This window comes from Colletotrichum navitas (genome assembly GCF_030913465.1).
Source record: "Colletotrichum navitas strain CBS 125086 chromosome Unknown LY79scaffold_25, whole genome shotgun sequence".
NCBI lineage: Eukaryota > Fungi > Ascomycota > Sordariomycetes > Glomerellales > Glomerellaceae > Colletotrichum > Colletotrichum navitas.
The window spans coordinates 331,826-355,441 of record NW_026850571.1 but is presented as its reverse complement, the minus strand read 5'-3'; the positions used below and the strand labels follow the sequence as shown (position 1 = coordinate 355,441).

The following is a 23,616-nucleotide window of genomic DNA, read 5'->3' as shown; positions in this document are numbered from 1 at the left end:
AAGGCAGCACGGATAGGAACGGGTTGAATCGTATTACTTTTCTACATTGACTTGTTCTTGTCTCGACGCTTTTCTCATGTGTCTATATACGCTGTGGTGTATATGTACGCCTCTGTTCCCTCGGGTCTCGGCTTTTTGATATACCCAACGCCATGCCGGGCGTTGCCTGCTCGGCGCATGCTGCTTCCGCTGTTTTTCGCGTCCAAAAAAAGTCTCTGAGCCTCCCATGTGTGCCCTTGTGCCTCGTCTAATCGTACACGTGCATGCCTGCACGGCTCACTGCAGTCTAGTTATGTAGGACGCACGCATCATGTTGGGATCCAAAACGTTATCATTCCGCCTCTAGCAAATCCATCTCATCATCTTCTTCCACGACATCCTCCTCGAAAACCTCGACCGACTGCCTGGGTTGGGGGTCCTTGAGGAAGTCGTGCTCCAGCGCTTCCTTGGCACTGATGCGTCGGGTGGGATCGAGCTCCATGCAGCGCTCCAAAAAGTCGACGGCCAGTAACTCCTCGTCGGTCAGGGGGATGCCGGGCTGGCCGTCCTTGCCGCCGTCGGTGCGACAGGTGGACCAGAGAATGATTTTGCCCAGGGAGAAGCCGGCGTTGCCCACGGTGGGAATATTAGTCTCAAACATGCAGCCGTGCAGCAGGCCGGCCTGCCTCATGCGCTTGACGCCAAAGATGGTGGCTATCTCAATCATGGCCTCGACGTCGTCGGCGCTGTTGAAGAAGGGAAAGCGCTTGCTCATGATGGTCAGGAGAATGACGCCGGCGGACCAGATGTCGATCTTTGTCGTCTGCTCGGTGCACTTGAAGAGCACCTCGGGGGCGCGGAAGCCGCGAGTGCCGGCACGGTTCGCCCTCCTCGAGGGGCGGGTGTCGGTCTTGGGATAGCCCTGCTGGGGCCCGTTCTGGGATGCCGCGCTGGTGGCGATCCTCTGCTTGCGGATCTCTCTGCTCTCGCGGCACAGGCAGGGTTTGCCGTCGGAGCCCTCGCGCTCGGCGAGACCAAAGTCGACGAGGACGCCGCGGCGTGACTGGGGGTCGTAGAGGAAGTTGGTGGGCTTGATGTCGCGGTGCAGAATCTTGTGCTCGTGGACTGCCTTGAGGGCGGTGAAGAGGCTGCGGAGGTAGATGGCCATGTCCGAGACCTTCATCTGGCGGAAGTAGTCGCGGAAGTCCTCGTGGCGGAAGTAGGGAAGGATGGCAATGACCTGGTCGGTGGAGCGGAAGGCGGTGATGAGGGGACAGACGGCAGCGCAGTTCCTCAAGTCGTGTAGCAGCTCGAGCTCGTTCAGGATGCGGGTGGGAGACGAGGTGACGTAGATCTTTTTGATGGCAACGTAACGGGCGCGCCGGCGAGGTTCGCGAGAAGCCGACGTGTGGCTTCCATGGCGCTTCAGAGGAGGCGGCGTCCACTTCGGGGCGGGATTGTCCTTCTCTTCAATGTCCCAGTCGTTGTCGTAGCGATCGTACTGTAGGTCTTCGGCCTTGTAGACGGTGGAAAAGGTCCCTTGTGAGCGTAGCTCGGTCAGCATGAGTGAAACGGAGGGGAGGGGAGGGGAGGGGAGGGGATAGGAAGATGGATTACCTTCGCCGATGCGCTTGATCAGACGGTACTTTTGACGGAAGCCGGGAAAGGTGTCTTGCAGACGGTCCATGTCACGCTGGACGCCCGAGTCGACAACGTCGTCGTCGTCCGAAGTGTCATCCGAGGGGTCGTTCTCGACGTCGTCATCGGGTTCCTCTTGCTCGTCGACCTCTTCGGTGTGCTGCTCGGAGTCGGCCATCATCTCGGTGTCTTCGGTGCGGGCGTGGGGGGGATCCTGGTGTATTTCAAAAGCCTCGCGGCTTCGTCTGCGTGTGGCCGTGGCCATTGCCATGGAGCGAGATGGAGGTCGAGACTCGGCGGTCAATGGGCGGTGGGCCAATCGCAGGTCTGCGGGAGCGGTTGATGCGTCTGCTGGGGCATGGGAGGGAGATGGAGGAAGGCGGCTATTCGAGACAATGCCTGAGACACGGGGTGGCGGTTGTTGTTGTTGTTGTTGTTGTTGCCGTTGTTGTAGAGTGGCAGGTTTTGGTTGTGATTGTGGTTGTGGTTGAGGCTGTGGCTGTGATTGTGGTTGTGATTGCGGTGGTGGTGAATGTGCTGCTGTGTGTTGTGCTTGTTGGTTGCGTGTTGTTGTTGTTGGTGGCGTCGGCGCCGATTTTGGCGTTGGCGTTGGCGTTGGCGTTGGCGTCGCCCAATCGTGTCGGTGCCAGGCCTGGACGTCGAGGCCTTGGCCGAAACGAGTCAATTGATCGATGGCTTCCAAGTTGGGTTGACCAAAGCCAGCTGAGGAGTCTCGCTTGGAGGGACACTGCGTCATCCGAGGCGGCGGGTATGCGGGGGGCAGGAAGAGTATGGATGGATGTACTGCAGGTCGTGTACCTAGTGTATATATGTTCCGTAGTGGTGTTTCAATTGTTCGTGTAAGCCCAACGCGCAAACGAGGAAGACTTGTTCATCGGCGTGTCGTATGCCCGGGGAGGGGAGTGACAGCAGATAGTGCGAATGAGAGTCGAGTTGTGACCAGCCAGTCAGTCAGTCAATTGATCGACTAGTCAGTGGTCTTGATTGGTGTGTTCTTCGACGAGGAGGAGGCGGAGGGGTTGCTTTTTCCCTTATTCTTATTTGGTTTTCTGCCGTTGTTTTCATCCCAGTCAAGACAGTTTTTATTTGATTTTTTCCAAGTGTCGCGTTTTCCGAGCGGGCTCGTAGCTGTTTTGATATGATGGGTAAAGCTACCTCAACAGTACCTCGAGGTGCCTTCGGGCTTCAGACCCGATGGAGGGGCAGCGCCGTTTTGCTGTGTGATGGTCCCTGAAGAGAGGCTAGCCGAGCTTCATACGATGTACATCCTTACATGCCTTAGTACTGAAGGTACTTAGGTATCCCTAGTACTACCACGTGAGTACACAGTACACATACTACACCTAGGTGAGTAGGAAGTGTAAACAAGCCAGCCAAGACCGCATGCTGACCAATCACATCTTGGAGAAACGACCCCGCACCTCCGTTAATTGACGACGTCGCGTCCAAAAAGGCCCGAAAGAAAACAATAAACAAAAATCCCACCATCCGTTGCTAGGCGCTTTTCCCAATCTTCATGTCCGTATGTGGTAACCCCCAAACCAAACCTCGACGTCGTCGCCATCACACACATACACGGTCGCTGTTTGCGCTTTCTCTCCCACCCTTTGCGGTTTTTGTCATTTATTCTGTCTCTCTTCCTTCTCCTTCCGTTGCTCCTCCCCGGCGCGGCGCATCCATCGCCTGACTAACCACCACCGCACAGACAGACAGACAGACACTGAGAGGCAGAAACAGCAGCTGAAGCACGGCGGCTATATCCCACCGCACCAGCTCGGATTACTCGGACGCACACCGGGTCCCTCTCCGCTGCATCCTGATCGACCTGACCGTCTTTGGTCCTACTTCTTGTTCATTCTTCTTCCTCCCCCTCCCCCTCTCCATAACCCCCGCCCTCTATCGCTTCTCCATCGCTTCTCGACGTTGGGTGCGCACACCTCAGCCAGACCGCAGCCATGGACTCGGTCGCCTTCGACATCAACGATGCTCTCAAGCATTACATGAGCGATCCCGCCAGCATCCCCACTCCCGAAGCCGATGGCTCCCTCTTCGACTACGAAAACGACCCCGAGGGTCTGACCGTCGCCGTCGTCAACCCCGTCCTCAACCCCATCGTCGACGCCGTCGCCGAAAACCCCGAGGCCATCACCCGCAGTGCCCATCTCGACTCGCTGCAATTCCTCCTAAAGTGCGCACCCGTCTCCCCTCATCCTTCAGACCCCTCCCCTTCCTTTTCTTTTCTCCCCTCCAGGCCACCCTTGGACCCTGACCCTGACCCTGACCCTGATCGTGATCGTGACCGCAAACACAAACCCTCGCGAGAACATAATTCTGAACTTTTCCACCCTTCCAGGTACACTGCCTTTCTGCCGACCCACGCCCTCAGCAAGATCTTCGACCTTGTCATGTCCGGCCTCGCCGCCGAGGGCGATGCCATAAACCACGACCTCGAGTCCCCCGACGAACAGGAGACCCTCGCCCACCACAAGCAGCTCCTCGAGATCTACGGCTTCCTCCTGCAATGGACCATCGCCGCCGTCGAGACCAAGGCCGCCGAGAAGTCGTCAACCGCCCCCGTCGCCAGGGGCCGCGGGAAGCCTAAGAAGAACGCCCCCAAGCAGGACGGCGTCTGGGACTCGGCAACCCAGCTGCAGTCCGCCCTCGACATCATGAGCAAGGTCCTCAAGCTGAAGCTCACCAAGATCTTCCTCACCACCTCGGAAAGAGACACCTTCATCGGCCTCCTGACCCGCCCCGTCTACATGATTCTCGAGAGCGAGCAGCGCGTCAAGAGCACATCCATCCGCATGCACGCCTTCAAGGTCCTCTGCATCGCCGTCAAGCATCACGGCCACGCCTATGGTAAGCTCCTGCGATGTCCCGCCCCGCCCTGCCCTGCCCTGCCCATGAACTGACTCCCCCTCCCATAGCTGCCCAGATTTCCATTGTCCAGAACTTGACCTACTTTGAGCACCTTTCCGAGCCCATGGCCGAGTTCCTCCACATTCTGGCAGAGACCTACGACTACCCCCAGCTGGCCGACGAGATCCTGCGCGAGCTCAGTAACAAGGAGTTCAACTCAAACGACACAAAGGGACCCAAGTCCGTCTCCCAGTTCATCGTCAAGCTCTCCGAGCTCGCCCCCAGACTGGTCATCAAGCAGATGACCATGCTCGCCAAGCAGCTCGACAGCGAGGTAAATAAAATGAAACATGTACCCTTCCCCCTCCAGGTTGAACCTGTGCTGACACCCCCCGCCCCCTAGTCTTATACACTGCGCTGCTCCCTGATCGAAGTTTGCGGAAACATGATTGCCCACCTGGTCAAGCAGGACGAGCGCGGCGAGAACCACAAGTCCCAGCTTAACGCCTTCTTCGACGTGCTGGAAGAGCGCTTCCTCGACATCAACCCCTATTGCCGCTGCAGGGCCATTCAGGTCTACGTCAAGCTGTGCGACCTCGAGCAAAAGTTTCCCAAGCGGCGCCAACGCGCTGCCGAAATGGCATGCCGGAGTCTCGAGGACAAGAGCAGCCACGTCAGGAGGAACGCCATCAAGCTCCTCGGCGCTTTGATCAAGACCCATCCGTTTACCGTCATGCACGGCGCCCAGCTCAATCGCAAGGACTGGCAAGCCCGTCTTGACAAGGTCGACGAGGAGCTCAACGCGTTGCAACCCCCCGAGGGGGCCCCCGGCCTGGGCGAAGGAGCCGCCAACACCACGGTCGACAACGAGCTGCTCGACGAAGCGACGCAGATTGAGCAATCGCCCCAGAAGCCCATGACCGACGAGCAGAAGTTCGAGGCCGTCCGCAAGGCACGGGAGGAGGCCGCAACGTCCGAAGCCATCGAGAAACTCACCCTCACCAGGCGGTACTACTCCGAGGCCTTGAAGTTCATCGACGTCCTTCACGAGGCCACCGGCACCGTCTGCCAGCTGCTCGGCTCCCGCAACAAGAGCGAAGTCATCGAGGCCATGGACTACTTCGAGGTCGGCGACGCGTACAACATTGAGCAGAACAAGGTCGGCATCCGCCGCATGCTGCGCTTGATCTGGACCAAGGGCAACAGCGACGAGGGCAAGGGCGTCCAGAGCCACCTGATAGATGTCTACAAGCGCCTGTTCTTCGAGGCGCCTGATTCCTTCAGCTCCAACGACGCGGCCAACTTCATCGCCCGGAACATGATCAGCCTGACCTTTGGCGCCACCCCCGCCGAGCTGACGTCGCTGGAGCAGTTGCTCAGCACCATGATGAAGCAGGGCTTGATTCCCGACATGGTCATCGCCAAGCTCTGGCAAGTGTACGGTGTGCAAAAGCGCGAGATTTCCAGGACGCAACGTCGCGGCGCCATCATCGTCCTGGGCATGCTCGCAACCGCGAGCCCCGAGATCGTCGTCGGAGAGATGGAGACTATGCTGCGCACCGGCTTGGGGGCCCACGGCCGTGCCGATCTCCAGCTGGCCAAGTACACTTGCATCGCTCTTCGCCGCATCAACCCCACCGGCCGTCAGGCAAAAGAGTCTGCTCTCAAGTTCTCCAGGCTGCCAAACGACCACGCCGTTTTGTCCAAGCTGGCGTCCATCACCGAGGTGCCGTCCGAGAGCAAGGAGTGGTACGGTGTTGCTGAGCAGGCCATCAACGCCATCTACGCCATTTCCAAGCACCCCGACACCCTCTGCTCCGACATCATCCGCCACAAGACCAAGCAGGTCTTTTCCGCTCCCCAATCACGAGCGAGCTCCCAGCCGAGCTCCCAGCCGAGCTCGAGGCCGGTGTCGCGAGACGAGAGCCAGCCCACGGAGGCGGACGAGGACGGAAATGAGACGGTCGTGCCCCCTGCTGCCTCTCAGCCGAAGAAGCGCGATGCGGCCATTGGTCTGTCCCAGCTTCTCTTCATCGTCGGCCACGTTGCCATTAAGCAAATTGTGCACCTCGAACTCTGCGAACTCGACTTCAAGCGCCGTAAGCAGGACCAGGAGAAGGAAAAGACGGCAGACAAGTCGACGGCCCAGGCAGGCAAGAAGGACGAGCCAGATGACCTGGACCTCATCGGCGGCACGACCGAGGACGACTTCACCGAGGCCATGGCGCACATCCGTGAGCGGGAGCTCCTGTTCGGCCCCAACTCCCTGCTGGCGCAGTTCGGGCCCCTGGTGTCGGAGATCTGCGCCAACAACACGACGTACGCCGACAAGGGGCTGCAGGCCGCCGCCACCCTCTGCCTCGCCAAGCTCATGTGCGTCAGCTCCGAGTACTGCGAGGCCAACCTGCCGCTGCTCATCACCATCATGGAGCGCTCGACCGACGCCACGGTGCGCTCCAACGCCGTCATCGCGCTTGGTGACATGGCGGTGTGCTTCAACCACCTCATCGACGAAAACACGGACTTCTTGTACCGCCGCCTGGCCGACAAGGACCAGTCTGTGAAGCGCACTTGCCTGATGACCCTGACCTTCCTCATCCTCGCCGGTCAGGTCAAGGTCAAGGGTCAGCTGGGTGAGATGGCCAAGTGCCTCGAGGACGAGGACCGCCGCATCGCCGACCTGGCAAGGATGTTCTTCACCGAACTCAGCACCAAGGACAACGCCGTCTACAACCACTTTGTCGACATGTTCAGCTTGCTGTCCGCCGAAAAGAACCTGGAAGAGGAGAGTTTCCGCAGGATCATCCGTTTCCTCCTGGGCTTCGTCGAGAAGGACAAGCACGCCAAGCAGCTGGCCGACAAGCTCGCGGCCAGGCTCGCCCGCTGCGAGACGGAACGCCAGTGGAACGACGTCGCGTTCGCGCTGGGGCTGCTTCAGCACAAGAACGAGGAGATCACCAAGACCGTCTCGGAGGGCTTCAGAGTCATTCAGTCCCAGGCGTAAGGGGGGGGGACGTTATGAAGGCGATTTCAGCTGGCCTTGTGGCCGGCTGTGTAGAAAATAGGGGCAGGGTTGTCGGTCGGCGTTGGTGGTTTTTGTTGTGTTGTCTGGGGTGGTTGGCTACTTGACTTGCGTCACTTTGGGTATACCACTGTATGGATGATGAGACTTAATGACGTTGACGAATTGATTTTTTTCTCACCTTACTTTCGATATGCAACGGACTGCGTGCAATTCAAGCTTACTGCATATCCGACTTGTCCTAGACCAAGTCTGATATACTTGAATACTCAAATGCTTGCAGGAAGTTACACTAAAGAGCCCTTTCGAGTCTCCGTGCTCTATAATTCCTGCGTTGGTACGAAGGCATCGCCCTCGTCGGCGTCGAACTGGCTCTCATTCCCCGCGGCACGCAAAGGATACCTACCACCCCCTCGGTGCCGCCGAGACTCTCGATCTGAAGTCGACTTGGTGCCTACAACTGGTGATTACGATGTAGGAGCGGCGTCGACCGGGTCTAGCAAGGTGGATAGGGTGCGGGCTACGACGGCCCCGAGTGTGGGTGATGACACACCCCGTGATGGCGGAGGCAGGATAGATAGTAAATCAATCAAGAAAAAAAAAAGCCTCAGTCTAAGAAAGGCGAGAACGATCGTCCAAAGTCTAGGTTGCGGTCTCTTGATGCCATGAGCTATGGACGGGAAAGAGGGCCGTTGTATCCCCCAGTCCGTCCAACATACATCTCCAATGCCGTAGTCGATGCTTCGGGGTGCAAAACAAACAAGGAGGGAAACATGCGTCTTCTAGGAAAGTATCTCTTCGCCAGGAAACCGCCGACCGAGAGATGGGCAATATGAGGGGTGTGTGTATGTGTGTGTCCCTGGGGGCAGGCCGACAAGCACAAGGGTTTATTGAGATTGGTCTGGACATGAATCAGGAACATACCGGAATCTGTTCGACATGGCGATAATAGCGTGTGTGCTCAGCAGCCATACTCCGTCGTCAAAACCATTCGCCTCTTCCCTTCCCCCCACTCACCCCAAACCTCCTTAAAGTCCTTTTCCTGCAATCGAGATCGATAACCTTATCCGACTTCACTGCAACTTTAACCCCCCGCGGAGGACCTGCAAGTATAGCCTCGACTGGGGCAGACCCATGGGCCACGTGGCGGCACGGCACGGCATGAAGGGGCGGTCGCCTGAAAGTGTGCCGTCGGCCGGGCCCCCAGCCACAATCTCCTGTTGCGGTCCAAACCCAGTGTGTGTGTGTGTTTGCGTGTTCCCGGGGAGGCGAGAAAGAGAAGGCGCATGGTCAAACGTCTTGTTTACCGACGACGCCAAAGCTTCGAGTCGCATTGACGACAGTCACGCCAACACCGGCAACGGAGTATCGTATCACGCCTGGCCGGGGAGGGGGGGGCTCTCTACCATGTCACGACAACACAGAAGCCCGTCGCACAGACAGGATAGTTGGTTGATTTGAATAGGACTTTCCTTGACATTTCTCTCTCCGTTGCCGGAAGAGAGAAAAAAAAAAAGATAGCATGTATACACACGCCAGCGTCTCGCCGGCTCTTTCTCCCCTCAAACCGTCCCAGGGTATTCCCCCGGCAGCGTTCCTCCCCCCCTCCGACTCATCATGTGACGGGGCAATATCTAGTTCTTGGTTGAAGGCGTAACGGCGAAAGTGGGCCGGACGAATCTGTGACGCTGCCGTCAGTCGCGGCCTCTTTCTCCCTTCGGACATGGAAATCTTCCACAGGGTGATATCCAAAAGATACGTGAAAGGGTGTTGAAAACGGAAAACGGAGAAAGTCGACGTACCTGTCAGAGTGGTAGACCTTGGTGTTCTCGCCCAGCAGCTCCTTCTCTCTCGCCTGGTCGGCGTACCACCTGCGGACCTGGTCGCGGTCCTCCTCGGCCTGCAGGAGGGGGACGAGGTGGATGCGCGCCCACATCTTCTCTCTCGCGAGCTCGCTGCGACCGGTCAGCACATTCATGTTCCCCAGCTCGGGTGTTTTCCCTCCCTCCCTCTCTCTCCCGTGTACGGGGTGGGGAAAAACGTACTTGGCTTCGCGGATACCCTTGATCAGGTGGTACCATCCGTATCCCATCACCAGTCCCATGCCCAGCAACATCGTGCCGGGGCGGAATCCACGGGCGGGCAGGTTGCGCTGTGTTCCCCCAGGATGATCAGCATTATTCCCTCCACGGAGTGTAGAAGAAAAAGAGAAACAGAACAAAAGTCCTCGTCGCATCCATCGGTGTGGTCTCTCGCCCGGTGCCTCCCGACAACCCTACCACGAAGCCATCTGCTGTGCCAGTCCACCCAGCGCCCTCCAGCAGAAGGCCCGTCGCACGACACCGCTCCCATACATCTTTCCTCTCTGTCCCCCTTTCCGAGTCCGCTCTATCGTCCCCGAAGCTTCCTCCTGCCTCCGATCCGCCTCTCTTATGCCCTGGCACCCTACACCCAATGCTCGCCCGCCCCCCCAACTCGCCAGGAAGGCGGAAATCACCTCGACTCACCTTATACTGCACAGCCTGGTATCCCCCCACGGGCGGCATATCCTGAGGCATCTTGGCTCAATTCGTTCCTACCGACCCAGCGCGGTCGGCTTGCGCTCGGGTTTTGTAAAGGTGAAGGTTGTTGTTTTCTCGGTCCCTTTCTCTCCGTCGGGACGGCTGGGGGGGTGGGGGGGGGTCCAATTGAGGGGGAGGAGGACGAATTCTTCCTTTCGAATTATCGGGACGTCGCTTCGACTGCAGCGAATAAGGGGGCGTGCGCGATTGGCGTCGTCGTTGTCGTCGTCGTTGTCGTCGTCGAGGAGCTCTCGCGGTTCAAGCTTTGGGAGGGACTGGGAAGGTGTTGCCTGAGGTGTGATTGTTTTCCCGTCGACGGTGATTCGCTCAATTGGGCTGCCCGCTTATGTAAGGACACACACACACACACACACACACACCGTCGGGTCCACTTTGGCCGAGCACACCGAGAAAGGTACGGCGGGACACACCGGCACACACCTGGAACCGTACTCACCACACAAGTCACCACGTTGACGGGATCGCACACATACTTGGGATCATCTGAATGAACTCATGGTTCTAGGCTTTACAACATGTCCAATCCGACATCTTATCGTCTAGTTCGCCATTCCCCCCTCCCAAGAAATAATGATAATAATAATAGTAACCATACTAGCATATGAACCCTACAAAGTATTTGCACATCTCAACTCCATGCCATGCTTCGCCAACGGAAAGGCTGGGTATAAACCGAACAAACCAGAGCCAACCAACTTTTCCACCACTGCCAAGACCCCTTCGAGAAAACCACCCCCCTCCACCGCGTCCGCCCAGTTGCGTTTACATGCATGCAGTTGTGGACGGACCGACGACGGCGTTTGGGCTCGTCGGGGAGGAGTTTTGCTACTAGTCCTCCCCGGCAGCCGCTAGTTCGGCCTCGAGGTCGGCCTCGAGATCGTCCTCGTCAAAGTCGTCGTCGCCACCTTCCGCTGCGGCGCTGTCGGGCACGAGCGAGACGTCCTCCTCGTCGCCCGTGACTTGAGGGGTGGGCAGGCTGCTCGACTCGTTGTCTTCGGCGTTGGGCGTCCTGACGGAGCTCAGCTTGGAGGCGCCGCGGCTCTTGGCCACGCGCTGTTTCTTGGAGAGCGCGCTCCCTCCTTCGTCCGACGCCGTGTCGTCGTCCATTGCTTTTCTTTTAGTGCCGCCGCCGCCGCCGCCGCCGCCGGTGACCCCGTTCGCCGAGTCCTGGGACGACGGCGGCTCGTCGCCAACCTCGGTGTCGCCGCTGCGACTCTCCGTGTCTGCGTCCGAACTGTCGTCGTCGTCGTCGTCGTCGTCGCTGCCGAGGAACTCCTTCATCTCGTCGTCGACGCCCTCCCAGTCGAATGTTTTGAGGTCGTCTATCGGGCTGGTCTGGCCGTCCTCGAAATCAGGCATCAGGTTGTCTTCGTCCCCGTCCTGGTCGCCGTCGTCTTCGTCCGAGGCGTCGTCGTCTTCTTCGAGGATGCGGTGCTCCCCTGTTTCGTCGATGATGGTCAGATGCGGCCTAGAAAGATCGTCGTCGTCGTCGTCGTCCACGTCAGACACCGTGTCGGCATCCGTCGTCTCGGAAGCCGCATGGTGGCGTCGGTCTGCCGGGTGGACCTCGACGAGGTACGGTGTCTCGTCGACGTGTTGCCATTGGCTTAGGCAGTCCGTCAGCCAGTTCTGGCTGACAATCTTGATGCTCGGAATCTTGGCGGCCTGCCTGACCTTTTGCGTCCGCGGCCGTGACGTGGATATGACGAGGTGGGTGACCTTCTTTGACACCTTTGTGGATATTTGAGCGCCGAAGCTCATGGCCTGGATGCCAATCTCGGACTGCAGAACGTCCACGCCCAGCGGGACCAGGCCGGACAGCACGATGGTGGTGCCTTGGAGCGTCGAGGCCTTCATCGTGTCGAGGACAAAACCGACATCCGGAACCGCAGCGAGGTCAATGTTGTCGTCGCCGCCGCCGCCGCCCGTCTTTTTGTTGCGCGAAGCGGGCTGGGCCGGCATAGAAGCGCGCTTCTCATCGTACTCCTCGTAGAACTTGCGGTGAAGCTCGGCAAGGTGTTGTTGCAGGTAGACGAGCTCCGCATCGTCGTCGCGGAGAACCTGAGACCGGTGTTGCACCGTCATGATGTGCGGGCCGTCTTCCGTGTCTAGCGTGGCCTTCCCCTTCTGCTCGTCTTGCTTGTCCAGCTCCTCCTGCATGTGGAGGAGGGGCCTCTCCATGATCTGCTGCTCCAGCAGCTTCTCCTGCTCCCCGGTCTGCGCCGCCTGCAGCACCTTGTCGTCCCCGCTGCTCATCTTGACAAGCTCGTCCAGCGCTGACACCTTGCCGTTCGGCTGCTGCTGCTGCTGCTGCTGCTGCTGCTGCTGCGTACCCTCGGGCCTGGCGTCGACAGGCTTGAGCGCTTCCGGCGCGGCCGTCGCTTCGGGCTCGGGTGTCGGAGCGGGTAGGATGTCCTGTCTCTTGGGGAGGAAGCTCGAGTTGATATCGCCGATGCCTTTGAAGAAATCGTAGGGCACGACCTTGATGAGGTTGGGTCGGTTGCTCGGCCAGACATCAGCTCTGTCGTCGATGATGACGACCATGTTCGTGTTGACGGGGAACAGCCGCTGGAGGCTCTTTGAAATCATGCTGCCGTTCTCGTCACGGCTGATGACGCGGTTGCCGAACAGCTTCTGGTGGGGGTCGACGATCTTGGCAATGTTGAGGGCGTAGGCGCGGGTGCCCATGGTGTAGACGTGGAGCTCGTACAGCTCGGCGACCTTTTCGAGGAACTCGGCGAGGCCGGGCCGCATCTTGATGTAGTACCAGCATCCCGAGGTGACCATTCCTCTAGGGCCCTCGTCGTTGAGCTGGAACTTCTTGACGTCCTTGACGGCCTGGTAGTTTGGATTGGACGGGTCCTCCATCCACTCGCCGACGGTGGGCTCGATGCAGGCGTGGATGATGGTCTGGTCGAGGTCGACGACGAGGCTCAGCTTGCGCTGGCGCAGGAGGCGCTTCTGGGTCTCGTGCTCGGCGCGGGCGGCCAGGTCGCCACTGACCATGAGGCCGGTCTGGTCGTGGGTCATGTTTATGGTGGCGCGCTGGGTGTCGCGCTGGTCGCTGGCCCAGTTGACCTCGGTCATGTCCTTGCCGCAGATGGCACACAGGCCCTGGAACTGGATCTCGTGGGAGCAGGCCTCCTCGACGAGCATACAGGGGGCGTCGCGCGTGAGGGTCATGCCCTCCTTGAGGCGCCATTCCTTGAGGGTGCCCTCGGCGGGGCTATCCCAGCCGGCGATAGTGGTGACCTCCTCTTGCCAAGTTTCGCCGGCGATGGGGTCGCCGTACTCGCGCATGGACTTGTACGAGTATTCCAGGATGCTTTCCTGCTTCTTGATGGTATCGCCAGGGCTCTTGAGTAGCTTCGTAACGGTAATCGGGTAGCGCAGCCTCGCGCCGAGTGAGAGTAGCTTGCCCATGGTGATGGCAGGCTACTGGAGGGATTGCCTAGAAGTCTGTCGCGACAAAAGATGAAGATGGGTCAGCGCCGTGGGCTTCGAGACGCGCGGGCACGCGTGAGAGACAGAAATGGATGAGATGCAAAGGGGAGGGTTGGGTTGAGGCGGCGACGGCGACGGCGACGACGGCAAGAGCAGCAGCAGCAGCAGCAGCAGCAGAGGCGACAACAGACGCGACGAGAGGTCTGGTGACATATCGAAGGTCGGAGGAGAGAGAGAGGGAGGGGAGATGCGACGAACCTAGTAATGAGAGTCCCCCAGTAACGATCAGAGAAGGTGCCGGTACGGTGGCCAGTCCCATTGCCCCGAAGCTAGCTACAGCGAGGAAAGGAGGAAAAGGGACGCAACAGGAGGAAGAGCTCTGGGTCGTTGCGTTGCGTTGCGTAGCGTTGAGGACAGGATGCGTGCAGGGGTTGCCAGAGGGAAAGGGTTGCGTTGGTTGATGTGGCTGGCGATTGGGAAAGAGGGAAAAAAGAGAAAGAAAATGGGCGAGAATCCGACGCGTGTACCGTAGAGTTGCGTGGAGACCAAGTACGGGACGAGACGAGACGATACGGGGGGTGTTGGACGGGGGGGGGGGTTTGCGATGCGAGCTCAGATAGAGATAGGTATCTTATCTATCTCCCAGGTGGTTTTCGAGCGCAATTGACTTTTGGTGATACGGTGCAATTGGATGGGAAAAGTCGAGTTCCTGAAATGAAATAAAATACCGATAGAGTGAGCTTGTGTCTGTCCGTGTCTGCTGGTGGTGCTGGTGGTTGAGGAGGGAAGAGGGAGGGCTTGACGCGATGCGATGCGTAAGGGCGACGTTTCCAGCTGCGGTTCTCGGGCGTATTGAAGGGGGGCGAAAGAGGAGGAGGAGGAGGAGGAGGAGGCGCAGGCTTTGGAGCTCGGGGACTTAGTGGAACTGCTAGTGGAGAATGCGAGAGTGAGAGAGAGAGAGAGAGAGAGAGAGAGAGAGAGAGAGAGAGAGAGAGAGAGAGAGAGAGAGAGAGAGAGAGAGAGAGAGAGAGAGAGAGTGAGTGAGAGTGTCAGATCTGGGCCGAACCGTGACGCACACGGGAGGTAAAGGCAAGGTAAGGCAAAGGTGACGGGCCCGGTGAGGACGAGTCAACCGGGGGAACCCAGGCAGAACGGAGTGGGGTTGGATCTGGCGGGTGCACAGACCAGGTAAGCTCCGGGTGGATCCCGGGACACGGAGAGTGGTTATTCCGGTATACCGGGGGAAGGTACTGTGTGCTTGTGCTAGGTAGGTATAGGTGTGTACTGAGTACCACCGCAGATAGTGGGCCCGGTGTGGGTAGAGAGTGTACACGGTACTAGGTAGGGAGGTGAGATGGTGTGTGTAGCGTACATGTACACGTAAAAGGGGAGAGATGGCAGGTGCTTGAGCCAGGTTAGGTTGCGCCTCTCCCGGCAGTGGCCGTCCGTTTGTGCACTGTTGATGCGATGTGATGTGATGGATGGGACGTGGCGTGGCAAAAGAGCAAGGTGAGTAAGTAGAGTAGAGTAGAGTAGCGTAAGTACCTTTTCTTGGCCGGACGAGGTACCGAGGTCGAGGTCCTGTTGTGTATGTGTGTGTATGTGTATTTGTACACAGTTTGTCTGTACACAGCTTTGGCTTTACACAGATGTGGTCGAGTTGGTTGATTATTTGTTGCAAGTCTGTCTTGTATGTATAGCGCGTGTGTGTGTAGTCGATTTGTCTCGGTGAAGGGGGGGGGAAGAGGAAAAAAGGTACAAATACAGACACTTGAGGCGATGCGACGCGATGGGGGTGGTGTCCGTCAACCACTGCTGTCACCTCAGCGCCTTCCCCCTTCTGAAAGAGTGGGATAAGAGGCCCTATTTGTACCTGCTCAGCCGCCTTTCCGGGCTCTGGCAAGTGGCGCCAGCCGGGGGACAGCTGGCTCTTCCTCTTCCCGCCCCTTGTCATTCCCATCCACTCACTCACTCACTCACTCACTCACTACCTCACTCCCCTCACCCACTCACTCATTCACTCAGTCAGTCAGTCACTCTCTCTTTCCCCACGTTCCCGTTCCTCCGCCGTGCCTCTTTTGCCTCATACTACTTACTTGCACACCTTTCCTACCCATCCGTCCATCATGCGTCCCTAGGAACAAGCTATGGATGTATGTGTGTGTGTGTGTGTGTATGTGGTCTGGCCATAAAGTAAAATAATAAAAACAAGACATGTCAGCCAACATTTTTCCCCGTCCAACAAACAAAGTGGCGTGAACGCGGCCTCTCACATGAGCAATCACCCTCTCTCCAGACCTCTCCTGATTTTATTTATTAACCACCACACTCGCCCCATCCTCCTTCCCCGTGGGCCGCTGCGACAGTCTGGGGTCCCGAGGGCGGTGGGGGGGGGGGGAGGGCATTCAAGACATCCAACCGGGCCAACATGCAGCAGCCGTGTTTGTGCCCGCAGACGATCCGTAGACACGGGGGCGCCTTTGCTTTCCATCAGTCTTGGTCGCCACGCCACGCCACATCACATACAGATAACGGCAGCATTCATTCTTCGTGTATCTTCAGAAAAATCTTTTGGAATAGAGAGAAAAAAACAAAAGAAAAAGAAAGAGAAAAGTCTCATCATTGCCACGCCATGGCCGAGTTGGCGTCCAGTGTCATACAGTCATGTGGCCATCGTCCCATATTCTACAGCCTCCCGAGCCTCTCCCATGCATCACCCGCCAGAACAAAAACAAAAGTCATCGTGATCGAGCATTAATGGTCCTCTTCTATCCGTGGGTAACGCCCGCCGTCCTTCCGTGTCCCTGGTGCCTTCTGATCACGCCACAAACCCCATCGTAGACTTCCCTTCCCCGGGGGCTCATCATCCAAGCCAACTCCCCCTCGCCCACCCGCTGACTCCGATCCAGATAAAAGACACGGCGTGTAAGAGCAAAGCCCTCGCCCATTTCCTGTAAGCCGTTGAAAAAAGAAAAAAAGAAAAAAAAAAAACGCCTCACCCGTTCGCTCACCGAAATGACCCATTCATTTAGTCCACTAAAGTCTCCGAGTCTCCAAAGTCATCCCAGTCGGAATCCAGGTCATCCACCTCGGATGCCGGCTCTGGATCTGGGTCGCGTCCCCTGCCGTCCTCCGGCGCCTCCCGGAGCAGCTGCTCGTCGGTCTCCTAGACTGCCTGCTGCTGCGAAGCCGAGGGCGACATGCGCATCGCTCTGTTGCCGATGGGCTTGGGCTCCGGCAACCCGGGGACCCCTCCCATCTCTGACAGTTTCTTGGTCGTCATGTCCGGGTCTGGCTCGTCGCTTCCTACAAAGGTCCAGCTCTCCTCGGCCTCCTCCTCGTCGTCGTACTCTTCGGCGTGCGCATGCTTGCCCGCCTTTCTCTTGATCAAGCTTGTCGCGTACTCCATGTCGCGGTAGATGCACTGGATGGCGTTCTCCACGCCTCGTTCCTGTCGTGTGTCAGCGCGCACGCCACGCCACCTACAAACGTCTTCGCCGGGGAGGGGAGGGGAGGAGAGGAGGGAGTTGGATGGCATTGGACTTACACTGCGGATCTGCTCGCCGAGCACGCGGGCCTTGACTATCATGCGGTCGTTGTGCGTAGCCTCCCAGAGGGCGCGGGCAAAAGAAACCGCCCCCCACTTCTTCAAGCAGATGCCGACACCAATGTCTTCCACGCGAGCACCAAAGAAGAACTGGTCGCCGAAGAACGGTCGGATGATGGTGGGTATGCCCGCCCTGAGGCTGGCGCCCGTCGTGCCGGATCCGCCGTGGTGCGCCGCTGCGTCAATCTGCGAGAACAGCCAGTCGTGCGGCGCGCTCTTGATGACGAAGATCTCGGGCGGCATGACCGGCTCGTCCTTCTTCGCGCCCCCCGCGTCCTCCGCCTTGGCTACGCGGTCCGACCAGCCCTTGGACAGGATGCAGCGGACGTCTGCCTTGAGAACGGCGTCGATGACCTCTTGCGTCATCTTGGCCGTGTCGTTGACGATGATGGAGCCGAAACCGACGTACACGAGCTTCTTCTCGTCCGCCCTCGCCTTGGCGATGAAGTCGGTGAGCTCCTTGGGCGGCCGGAAATCCGATCCCTCGTCCAGGAACCAGTACCCGGTGACGCGGATCCAGTCCGAAAAGTCCAGCGGCGGTGCGACGACGTACTCGGAGAAGTTGTAGAGGAACGGCACCTTGTTTGGCTGCATCTTCTCGAGGCTGGTGTTGGGCAGCTTGAGCGTGTTGTTGCGCCAGCGGTTGATTTGGTGCGCAGTGGCCTTCCAGAAAATGTTGTCAAACATGACGTAGGTCATGTAGTTGTACGCGCCGCCCATCTTGTATTCGGGCATAACAAACGCGTGGGGGTAGGCTCTGGTTCGGGTCCAGGGCATGGTGAAGGCTCTGAAGTAGGGGATCGAGAGCTTCTCGGCAATGTGAATGCCGGCCATGGCGCTGGGGCTCTCGATGAGGAGGTCCGAGCCCTGGCAAGCCTCCCAAGCCGACACCAGCAGCTCGTCCAGCCAGCCGCGGAACATGGAATTCGCCTCCTTCAAGAAGGCCCAGGTGAAGGTGCCGTTCTCGATGCAGAGCCGCATGAGCTCGCCGGGATCGCCGTCGACCTTGGCAAACTCGATGCCGTGGCCCTCGATCCAGTCCTTGAACTCGGCGTGGGTGGCGATGCGGGGCTTGTGGCCCTCTGCGATCAGGCCCTTGCACAGGGCAATGTAGGGCTGGACGTCGCCTCTGGAGCCGATCGTCAGGCAAGTGATCTTCATCGAGTGGGACGGCTTGAAGTTGAGGAACGAAGCCTTGGGGTCGTCGAACAGGATCGTCGGGGCGTCGCTGGCACCTGCGCACTCCTTTGGCAGGCGGAGCTCGTGGTCGTGGAACTCCTCGACCTGGCGCGCCTCCTTTAACGCGTCGCGCTCGGCCATGGCGTTCTCCTCTTCTTCCTTCTCTTCCATGTCCAAGTCTCCCGTCTCCTTCAGATAGCGGGTTGTCTCCAAGCTCTGCAACAGCGTGACGGCGCAGTCGTCTCTGAGCTCGGCCTGGCCGAACTCGAAAAAGACCTCCTCGTGACCTCGGATGACAATCACGAGGCCCGAGTAGCCGAACCGGAAACCCTTCTCCTTGTCCACGTTCTCAATGTCTTTCAGAGGAAGGATGAGCTTCGTTCTCGTCCCCGGTAGCAGGCTCCGGAAGCAGAACGACTTGTCGCTGATGTAGATCTTGCCGTACAGCGGCAGAACACGCAGAATGTAGCCAAAGTAGGTCGCTTGAAGCTTCTCCGTCTCGGGCAGCGCGAAGTGCGCGCGGAAACGATCCATGGACGTCTGGATCTTGCCCTCGGCATCCTCGTAGAGGTCCTCATCGTCCGTCTTGATTTCCGGCGGAGCGTCATAGTGCTTCCGACCGCCTCGCCACATGCCGGACACCTTTTCCACATAGCCCATGGACTCCGTGGCAAGCATCGAGCCCAGCTTACTGCCGGTGTTATTGAGGTACTCGGCAAAGGCGCCCACGCGCTGCAACGGGAAGGCACCCATCTTCGTGATGGTCTGCAGGGTCGGCGTCGCCGGGGGCTTGTCCCCGTCGTTGATGGAGCCGGTGGTCGCTGCACGCTGCCCGCTGTAGGCGGCCAGGGCGGGGGGGCTCCTGGGTTCCCGTTGTTGGTTCTTCTCCAGCTCCGTGCGAGAGACCGAGGCCGAACGGTGCATCGTAGGGTTTTGGAAGACGTCGCTGCGCCGCAGGATCTGGCTCGCTGAAGGATCTTCGCTCGACGAGGCCACCATCCCGGAAAAGCTCGGGTCCTCCATGGAAGACTGTACGTATGAGTCGGTGGAACCTTGGTTGCGCGGCGTATGGCGGGATTCGTCCAGTCGGTTTCTGCTCATCGAGCGCCTGTTACCGCTGAAGCTGCGCCGGGGCGAGGAATCACGGATGATGGTCGACAGGTCCAGACTTCTCCGACGGAAACCCCTAAAGGCGTCAAAGCTGGCGTGCGCGGCATCCATACTGGCGCGCGGGCTGAGAGTCGAGGGGCTGTGGGTAGACAGGGGCGAAAGGGTCGCCTTGACGGCATCGGGAAGCTTGTTGGTTCTGAGCTTGAGCGGCGCCGTGGGGCGTCTGCTTACGCTCGTGGAACTGCGCGCCGAGGCGGCCACCGGTTGCTGCTGCTGCTGCTGCTGCTGCTGCTGCTGCCTCTCCTCATGCTCCTGCGTGGCCTTGAGCCTCGCCGCATCTCTGGCGCTGGACGAGGCATCCTCGATAAGGATCTTGAGGACGTTGATGGCGTCCTTGCCGAAGCTGAAGAAGGAGAAGAAGTACTCGTCAATGGCGTACGTCTCGTCGTTGTCGATGACGCGGATCTTGCACGTGTCGGCGAACTCGAGCATCTGGGTGTCCTCGATGTCGATGACGTTCTCAATCGGCAGCGATATCTTGACGCTGTCGCCCTCGTTGTGGGATCGGAATATGACCCTCTGCAGGCTCTTGACCCATTCCTTGGCGCTGGGGGCGCTGTCGGCCTTGAAGTGGTATGTCCTGTGATGGGTGACGACGGTGAAGCCAAGGCCGTCGTTCCTATCGTTGACGCTGGCCGAGATGCCGTAGCGGAGGTCGATCTGGCCGCTCGGAAAGTAGACGTTGGAAGGGTCCTTGTAGTATGCCAGAACGTCGCCCTTGAGGCGGAACCAGTATCGGTTGTATTTGGGATTGCGCTTGCCGCTCTTGGACAGATAGCCCGACTTGACGACCTCGTGCTGCACGGGTTAGTGAGTGAGTGCCTGCAAAGCGAGACAAGGGAGGGTCGATGACGTACCGCCTTCTTGGGGAGGTAAGCGTAGAAGCAGATGTGCTTCGCCGTGATGTACATGTAGCCCTGGAGGAGAACGCTCTGGAGCAGCCAGCACGGGTATTCTGTCGGATGTCAGCTACAGCATGCACGTGCGCGCGAACCGCATGGCAGCGTTAAAAGGGAGGGCAGAGGGAAGGGGGGAGAGGGAAGGGGGGGGCCGGGGGGGCGGCGTACCCTCTATAACAGCCTCTGGGTGGTCAAACTCGAAAATGTCCTGCAGGCGACGGGCCAGGGCGGTCGAGTTGGATTCGGCGGAATCGCTGTAGGTGAGCTGGTCGGCGGAGAGGCGATCGATGTCGAAGCTGGGTCTAGCGGACATCTCGGCTTTGGCTTCCAGCATCCTACTCATGACCGGGGCAAGGCGGTGGCCTCGACCATCCTCGTCGTCTTCTTCTTCTTCTTCTTCCTCCCCCTCCTCCTCCTCTCTTATATGGTCGGTGGGCTGGGACGGGCGGGCTTCAAAGGGGTGGGTGACTTCATCGGAGGAGGGAGATTTTAGATTGGATTTCTCCTTTTTGGACTTGTGTCGCGGCAGGCGCGGGAGGGCGGGCAGGGAGCGTAGTAGCTTGGAGCCGGAGATCTTGCGGCGGTGCTTTTCGCTCTTGGAGGAGAAGGAGGAGGAATCTTTTTTCAGGACGGTGGTCTTGGAGAGGTCGGGCTGGGGGGCGTCGGGACGGCGCTGCCTGCGATGGAGAAGATGGGCGAGACCACGGCTCTTGTCGTCGAGGGCGTCGCGTTGGCGGTCGTGATCGGGTTCGTCACCGCTGTCGTCGTCGCTGGACTCGAAGCGGTCGTGGAAGTCGACACGGGAGCCGGCGGCGGCGATGAGGCCGAAGATGGACTGGTTCATGTTCATGAACATGGGCGGGCCCTGTGTCGGGACCAGGTCCTCCTCCCTGCTATCGTCGCCCTCCTTTAACCTTTCGGGCAGTTCGATGGCTGGGGCATTTGTCTCGAAGCGCTTCTTGACGAGTTTCTTGCCGACGCGCTTCTTGACCTCGTCGTCTGCGCCGAAGCTGACGCTCGCGGCACCCGCGGGGCCTGGCGTCGCCATGGCTATCGAGGTTGCGCTGGGTCGGCGGGGGTGGTTGAGCGGGCAGTACGTTCAAGGCTTAGGCGGCGGGTGAAGGGCGAGGTTCGTTCGGGTTCGACAAGCTCGGCAGTCGTTGGGATTCTAGGTTTATTTTTTCGGGGGGAGGACCGAGCGACGCAAGAGGTGGAGGAGAGAGGAGGAGGGGTGGGAAGAGGATGAGTCGGACGGAGGGGCGGAGCGGGAGTTGAGTTTGGCTAGAGCGGGCTCATTCGTGCGGCGGCGATAAGGTTTCGAGGTCGACCGGAGAGTTGCGGGATGGGGGACAAGGAAGCAAGCCAAACGGCCGATATGGGGGGGAGGTGGACTGTCGTGGGTTTGTTTGAGGATGAAGATGCAGACAGACTTGTTTGTTGCGGCCAGAAGCAGGTGACAGGTACCGTGTACCCAGGTATGTTATGTAGGTGTGTAGGTATGTAGGTATCGGTCGGTGTCTTTGAGCAAAAGCAAGAATCGGTTGGTACAAACGAGTTGAAAAGGGGGTTATGTAAGACGAGGCGAGGCGAAGGCGAGGCGAGCAGCAAAAGGCAAGGCCGAGGAGGTTACCTCGAATAGGAAAAGGTAGGCAGACGGACAAAGCTCAGGGACTAGGCGATTAAGGTCGGGTACCTAGGTAAGGTAGGTTGCAGTAGGCTCGATAGGTGGTAATGGTAAATTAACAGGTTGCAATCAATGAATTAGAGGAAAGCTTGATATTGAGTGAGACCAAAACGTCGGAAAAGATGGAGGTTCTCGGGACATTGATTCGTCCTCGACCAGGCTGCTGCCGTAAGGCAGAGATGATGGAATGGCTGAGGTTACGTAGGTGAGTAGGTAGGTGGGTAGGTACCTGATAGATGGTGTAACTTGGTCTACCTTTGAATAGGAAAAAGCAACTTCCGGCGAGGCAGAGAATGAGTGATTGAGTGAGTGGGTGAAGTGAGAGTGAGAGGAGGGAAACACAGAGAGACAGGGAGACACGGACGGACACACACACACACACAGAGAGAGAGAGAGAGAGAGAGAGAGAAGGGAGGGAAACCTGGGGATTCGGACGAGCCGGGATGAGCAAAACAGCAGGCAGGCAGGGTCAGATGCATGTCAAGTGCATGCAGTCCAGTCCACTCATTGTCGTGCTCACCTTTGGACTGTTTGCGCCAGAGTCCGGGAGCATCAGACACACTCATACATACACACATACCTTGTGTCTCTCTCACCTCTACCATCATTCACCCTCACAGATGCATACACATGCACATACCCCTCTGAGAATCCAACAGTCCTGATCTCTCCAGTCCATGACATGTCTTGAGCGTCCTCTATCCGTACTTGCAGATCAAAATGAGGTGACGGCAGGAGAGACAGACGTGCATACAGTACAGACAGTGTGGACAGGCGACAGGTACAAAATGTCCAGGGGTCCGCGCATGGTCCCTTTCTTTCTCTCCCGGCTCTCATCTCATTGGACGCGGCAGATAAGGTGCGAGTGAGGCCCGGCTGGCAGCAGCAGCGAGGAGAGGTGGTCCCTGGAAATCGGCAGAAAAGAGAAAACCGACGCATTGCATGCCGAGTGAGTACTGGCGGCGGAGGAGTAAGAGATAAAGGAGAAGAAAAGGAAGGGTTAGAGGGACTTGGGTACCTAGGTACATGTAGATACCTTAGGTAAGCTCGAGGCACCTACCTACTAACCTACCTATACTCCGTACCTAGGGTAGAGGAAGGAGATGCTGCTGGTCTGACTCTTTCCCACCCTTTTTCCTTTTTCTTTTCTTTTTTCCCTCCCGCAGCGACAGCACGCACAGGGTGGCAGGCGGCAGGTAGCAGCGACTGTGGGGGTCCGTCCTTACGTACCGACCAACGATGTACGTACCTACCGAAAGGTGGTGCACCGATGTGGGTCTTATCTCTGGCCCATGTCTTTCATTGGTCACTGATAGTGCCTCTTATCGATAAGCCCACCCCATGACGCCAGAATGCGCCATCCGGGTCCCATCACAAGATCTCGACAACAAGGCACCGACTGCCATGTGAGCCGCACATCTTCATCACCAGACACGGCGTGACAGACAGCCCCGGGGCCCTTATGATATCCGTCCGTTGAGAAGCAACCACTCTACTTTGGGATGAATAACTAACGTGCTGCCTTCCGA

General features: G+C 58.5%; 8 protein-coding genes across 8 annotated transcripts; 3 read left to right on the top strand and 5 right to left on the bottom strand.

Moving 5' to 3' along the window:
• Positions 1-331: 331 nt before the first annotated feature.
• LY79DRAFT_514310 (kinase-like domain-containing protein) lies at positions 332-1,882 on the bottom strand (the record flags this gene model as incomplete). Its single annotated transcript, XM_060554594.1, has 2 exons — positions 332-1,518; positions 1,597-1,882. 2 exons carry the CDS (start codon positions 1,880-1,882, stop codon positions 332-334), a joined length of 1,473 nt encoding a protein of 490 aa, XP_060414807.1.
• A 96-nt stretch (positions 1,883-1,978) lies between these two features.
• Positions 1,979-2,832, top strand: LY79DRAFT_552109 (uncharacterized protein). Its single transcript, XM_060557694.1, has one exon. It carries the CDS (start codon positions 1,987-1,989, stop codon positions 2,479-2,481), a length of 495 nt encoding a protein of 164 aa, XP_060414806.1. The 5' UTR covers positions 1,979-1,986; the 3' UTR covers positions 2,482-2,832.
• Positions 2,833-3,593: 761 nt separating this feature from the next.
• Positions 3,594-7,504, top strand: LY79DRAFT_514435 (armadillo-type protein; the record flags this gene model as incomplete). The annotated part of the gene is made up of 3 exons (XM_060554609.1): positions 3,594-4,500; positions 4,569-4,834; positions 4,904-7,504. The coding sequence occupies 3 exons, from the start codon at positions 3,594-3,596 to the stop codon at positions 7,502-7,504; spliced, it is 3,774 nt and encodes a 1,257-aa protein (XP_060414805.1).
• Positions 7,505-9,156: 1,652 nt separating this feature from the next.
• LY79DRAFT_514354 (GRIM-19 protein) lies at positions 9,157-10,080 on the bottom strand (the record flags this gene model as incomplete). Its single annotated transcript, XM_060554600.1, has 4 exons — positions 9,157-9,202; positions 9,325-9,477; positions 9,568-9,674; positions 10,030-10,080. 4 exons carry the CDS (start codon positions 10,078-10,080, stop codon positions 9,157-9,159), a joined length of 357 nt encoding a protein of 118 aa, XP_060414804.1.
• An 852-nt stretch (positions 10,081-10,932) lies between these two features.
• LY79DRAFT_514334 (FCP1-like phosphatase) lies at positions 10,933-13,527 on the bottom strand (the record flags this gene model as incomplete). Its single annotated transcript, XM_060554597.1, has 1 exon — positions 10,933-13,527. One exon carries the CDS (start codon positions 13,525-13,527, stop codon positions 10,933-10,935), a length of 2,595 nt encoding a protein of 864 aa, XP_060414803.1.
• Positions 13,528-14,002: 475 nt separating this feature from the next.
• LY79DRAFT_180103 (uncharacterized protein) lies at positions 14,003-15,665 on the bottom strand. Its single transcript, XM_060551295.1, has one exon. The coding sequence runs from the start codon at positions 15,506-15,508 to the stop codon at positions 14,477-14,479; it is 1,032 nt and encodes a 343-aa protein (XP_060414802.1). The 5' UTR covers positions 15,509-15,665; the 3' UTR covers positions 14,003-14,476.
• On the top strand, positions 15,666-16,572 carry LY79DRAFT_180173 (uncharacterized protein). Its single transcript, XM_060551296.1, has 2 exons — positions 15,666-16,322; positions 16,458-16,572. The coding sequence occupies exon 1, from the start codon at positions 15,822-15,824 to the stop codon at positions 16,293-16,295; it is 474 nt and encodes a 157-aa protein (XP_060414801.1). The 5' UTR covers positions 15,666-15,821; the 3' UTR covers positions 16,296-16,322; positions 16,458-16,572.
• A 33-nt stretch (positions 16,573-16,605) lies between these two features.
• On the bottom strand, positions 16,606-21,598 carry LY79DRAFT_180063 (glycosyltransferase family 28 domain-containing protein). The gene is made up of 4 exons (XM_060551294.1): positions 20,572-21,598; positions 20,362-20,459; positions 17,096-20,302; positions 16,606-16,999 (listed from the first exon to the last, which is right to left on the bottom strand). The coding sequence occupies exons 1-4, from the start codon at positions 21,449-21,451 to the stop codon at positions 16,715-16,717; spliced, it is 4,470 nt and encodes a 1,489-aa protein (XP_060414800.1). The 5' UTR covers positions 21,452-21,598; the 3' UTR covers positions 16,606-16,714.
• Between the last annotated feature and the right edge of the window lie 2,018 nt (positions 21,599-23,616).

Excerpts from the sequence above, each read along its gene's own strand:
- LY79DRAFT_180063 (XM_060551294.1), bottom strand. The coding sequence starts at position 21,451 with ATGGCGACGCCAGGCCCCGCGGGTGCCGCGAGCGTCAGCTTCGGCGCA. Across the intron at positions 20,303-20,361 it reads CTTACCTCCCCAAGAAGGCG|CACGAGGTCGTCAAGTCGGG; the intron begins GTACGTCATCGA and ends TAACCCGTGCAG. Across the intron at positions 17,000-17,095 it reads TCGGCGAGCAGATCCGCAGT|GAACGAGGCGTGGAGAACGC; the intron begins GTAAGTCCAATG and ends GACACACGACAG.
- LY79DRAFT_180173 (XM_060551296.1), top strand. The coding sequence starts at position 15,822 with ATGAGCAATCACCCTCTCTCCAGACCTCTCCTGATTTTATTTATTAAC.
- LY79DRAFT_552109 (XM_060557694.1), top strand. The coding sequence starts at position 1,987 with ATGGAGGAAGGCGGCTATTCGAGACAATGCCTGAGACACGGGGTGGCG.
- LY79DRAFT_180103 (XM_060551295.1), bottom strand. The coding sequence starts at position 15,508 with ATGGGAATGACAAGGGGCGGGAAGAGGAAGAGCCAGCTGTCCCCCGGC.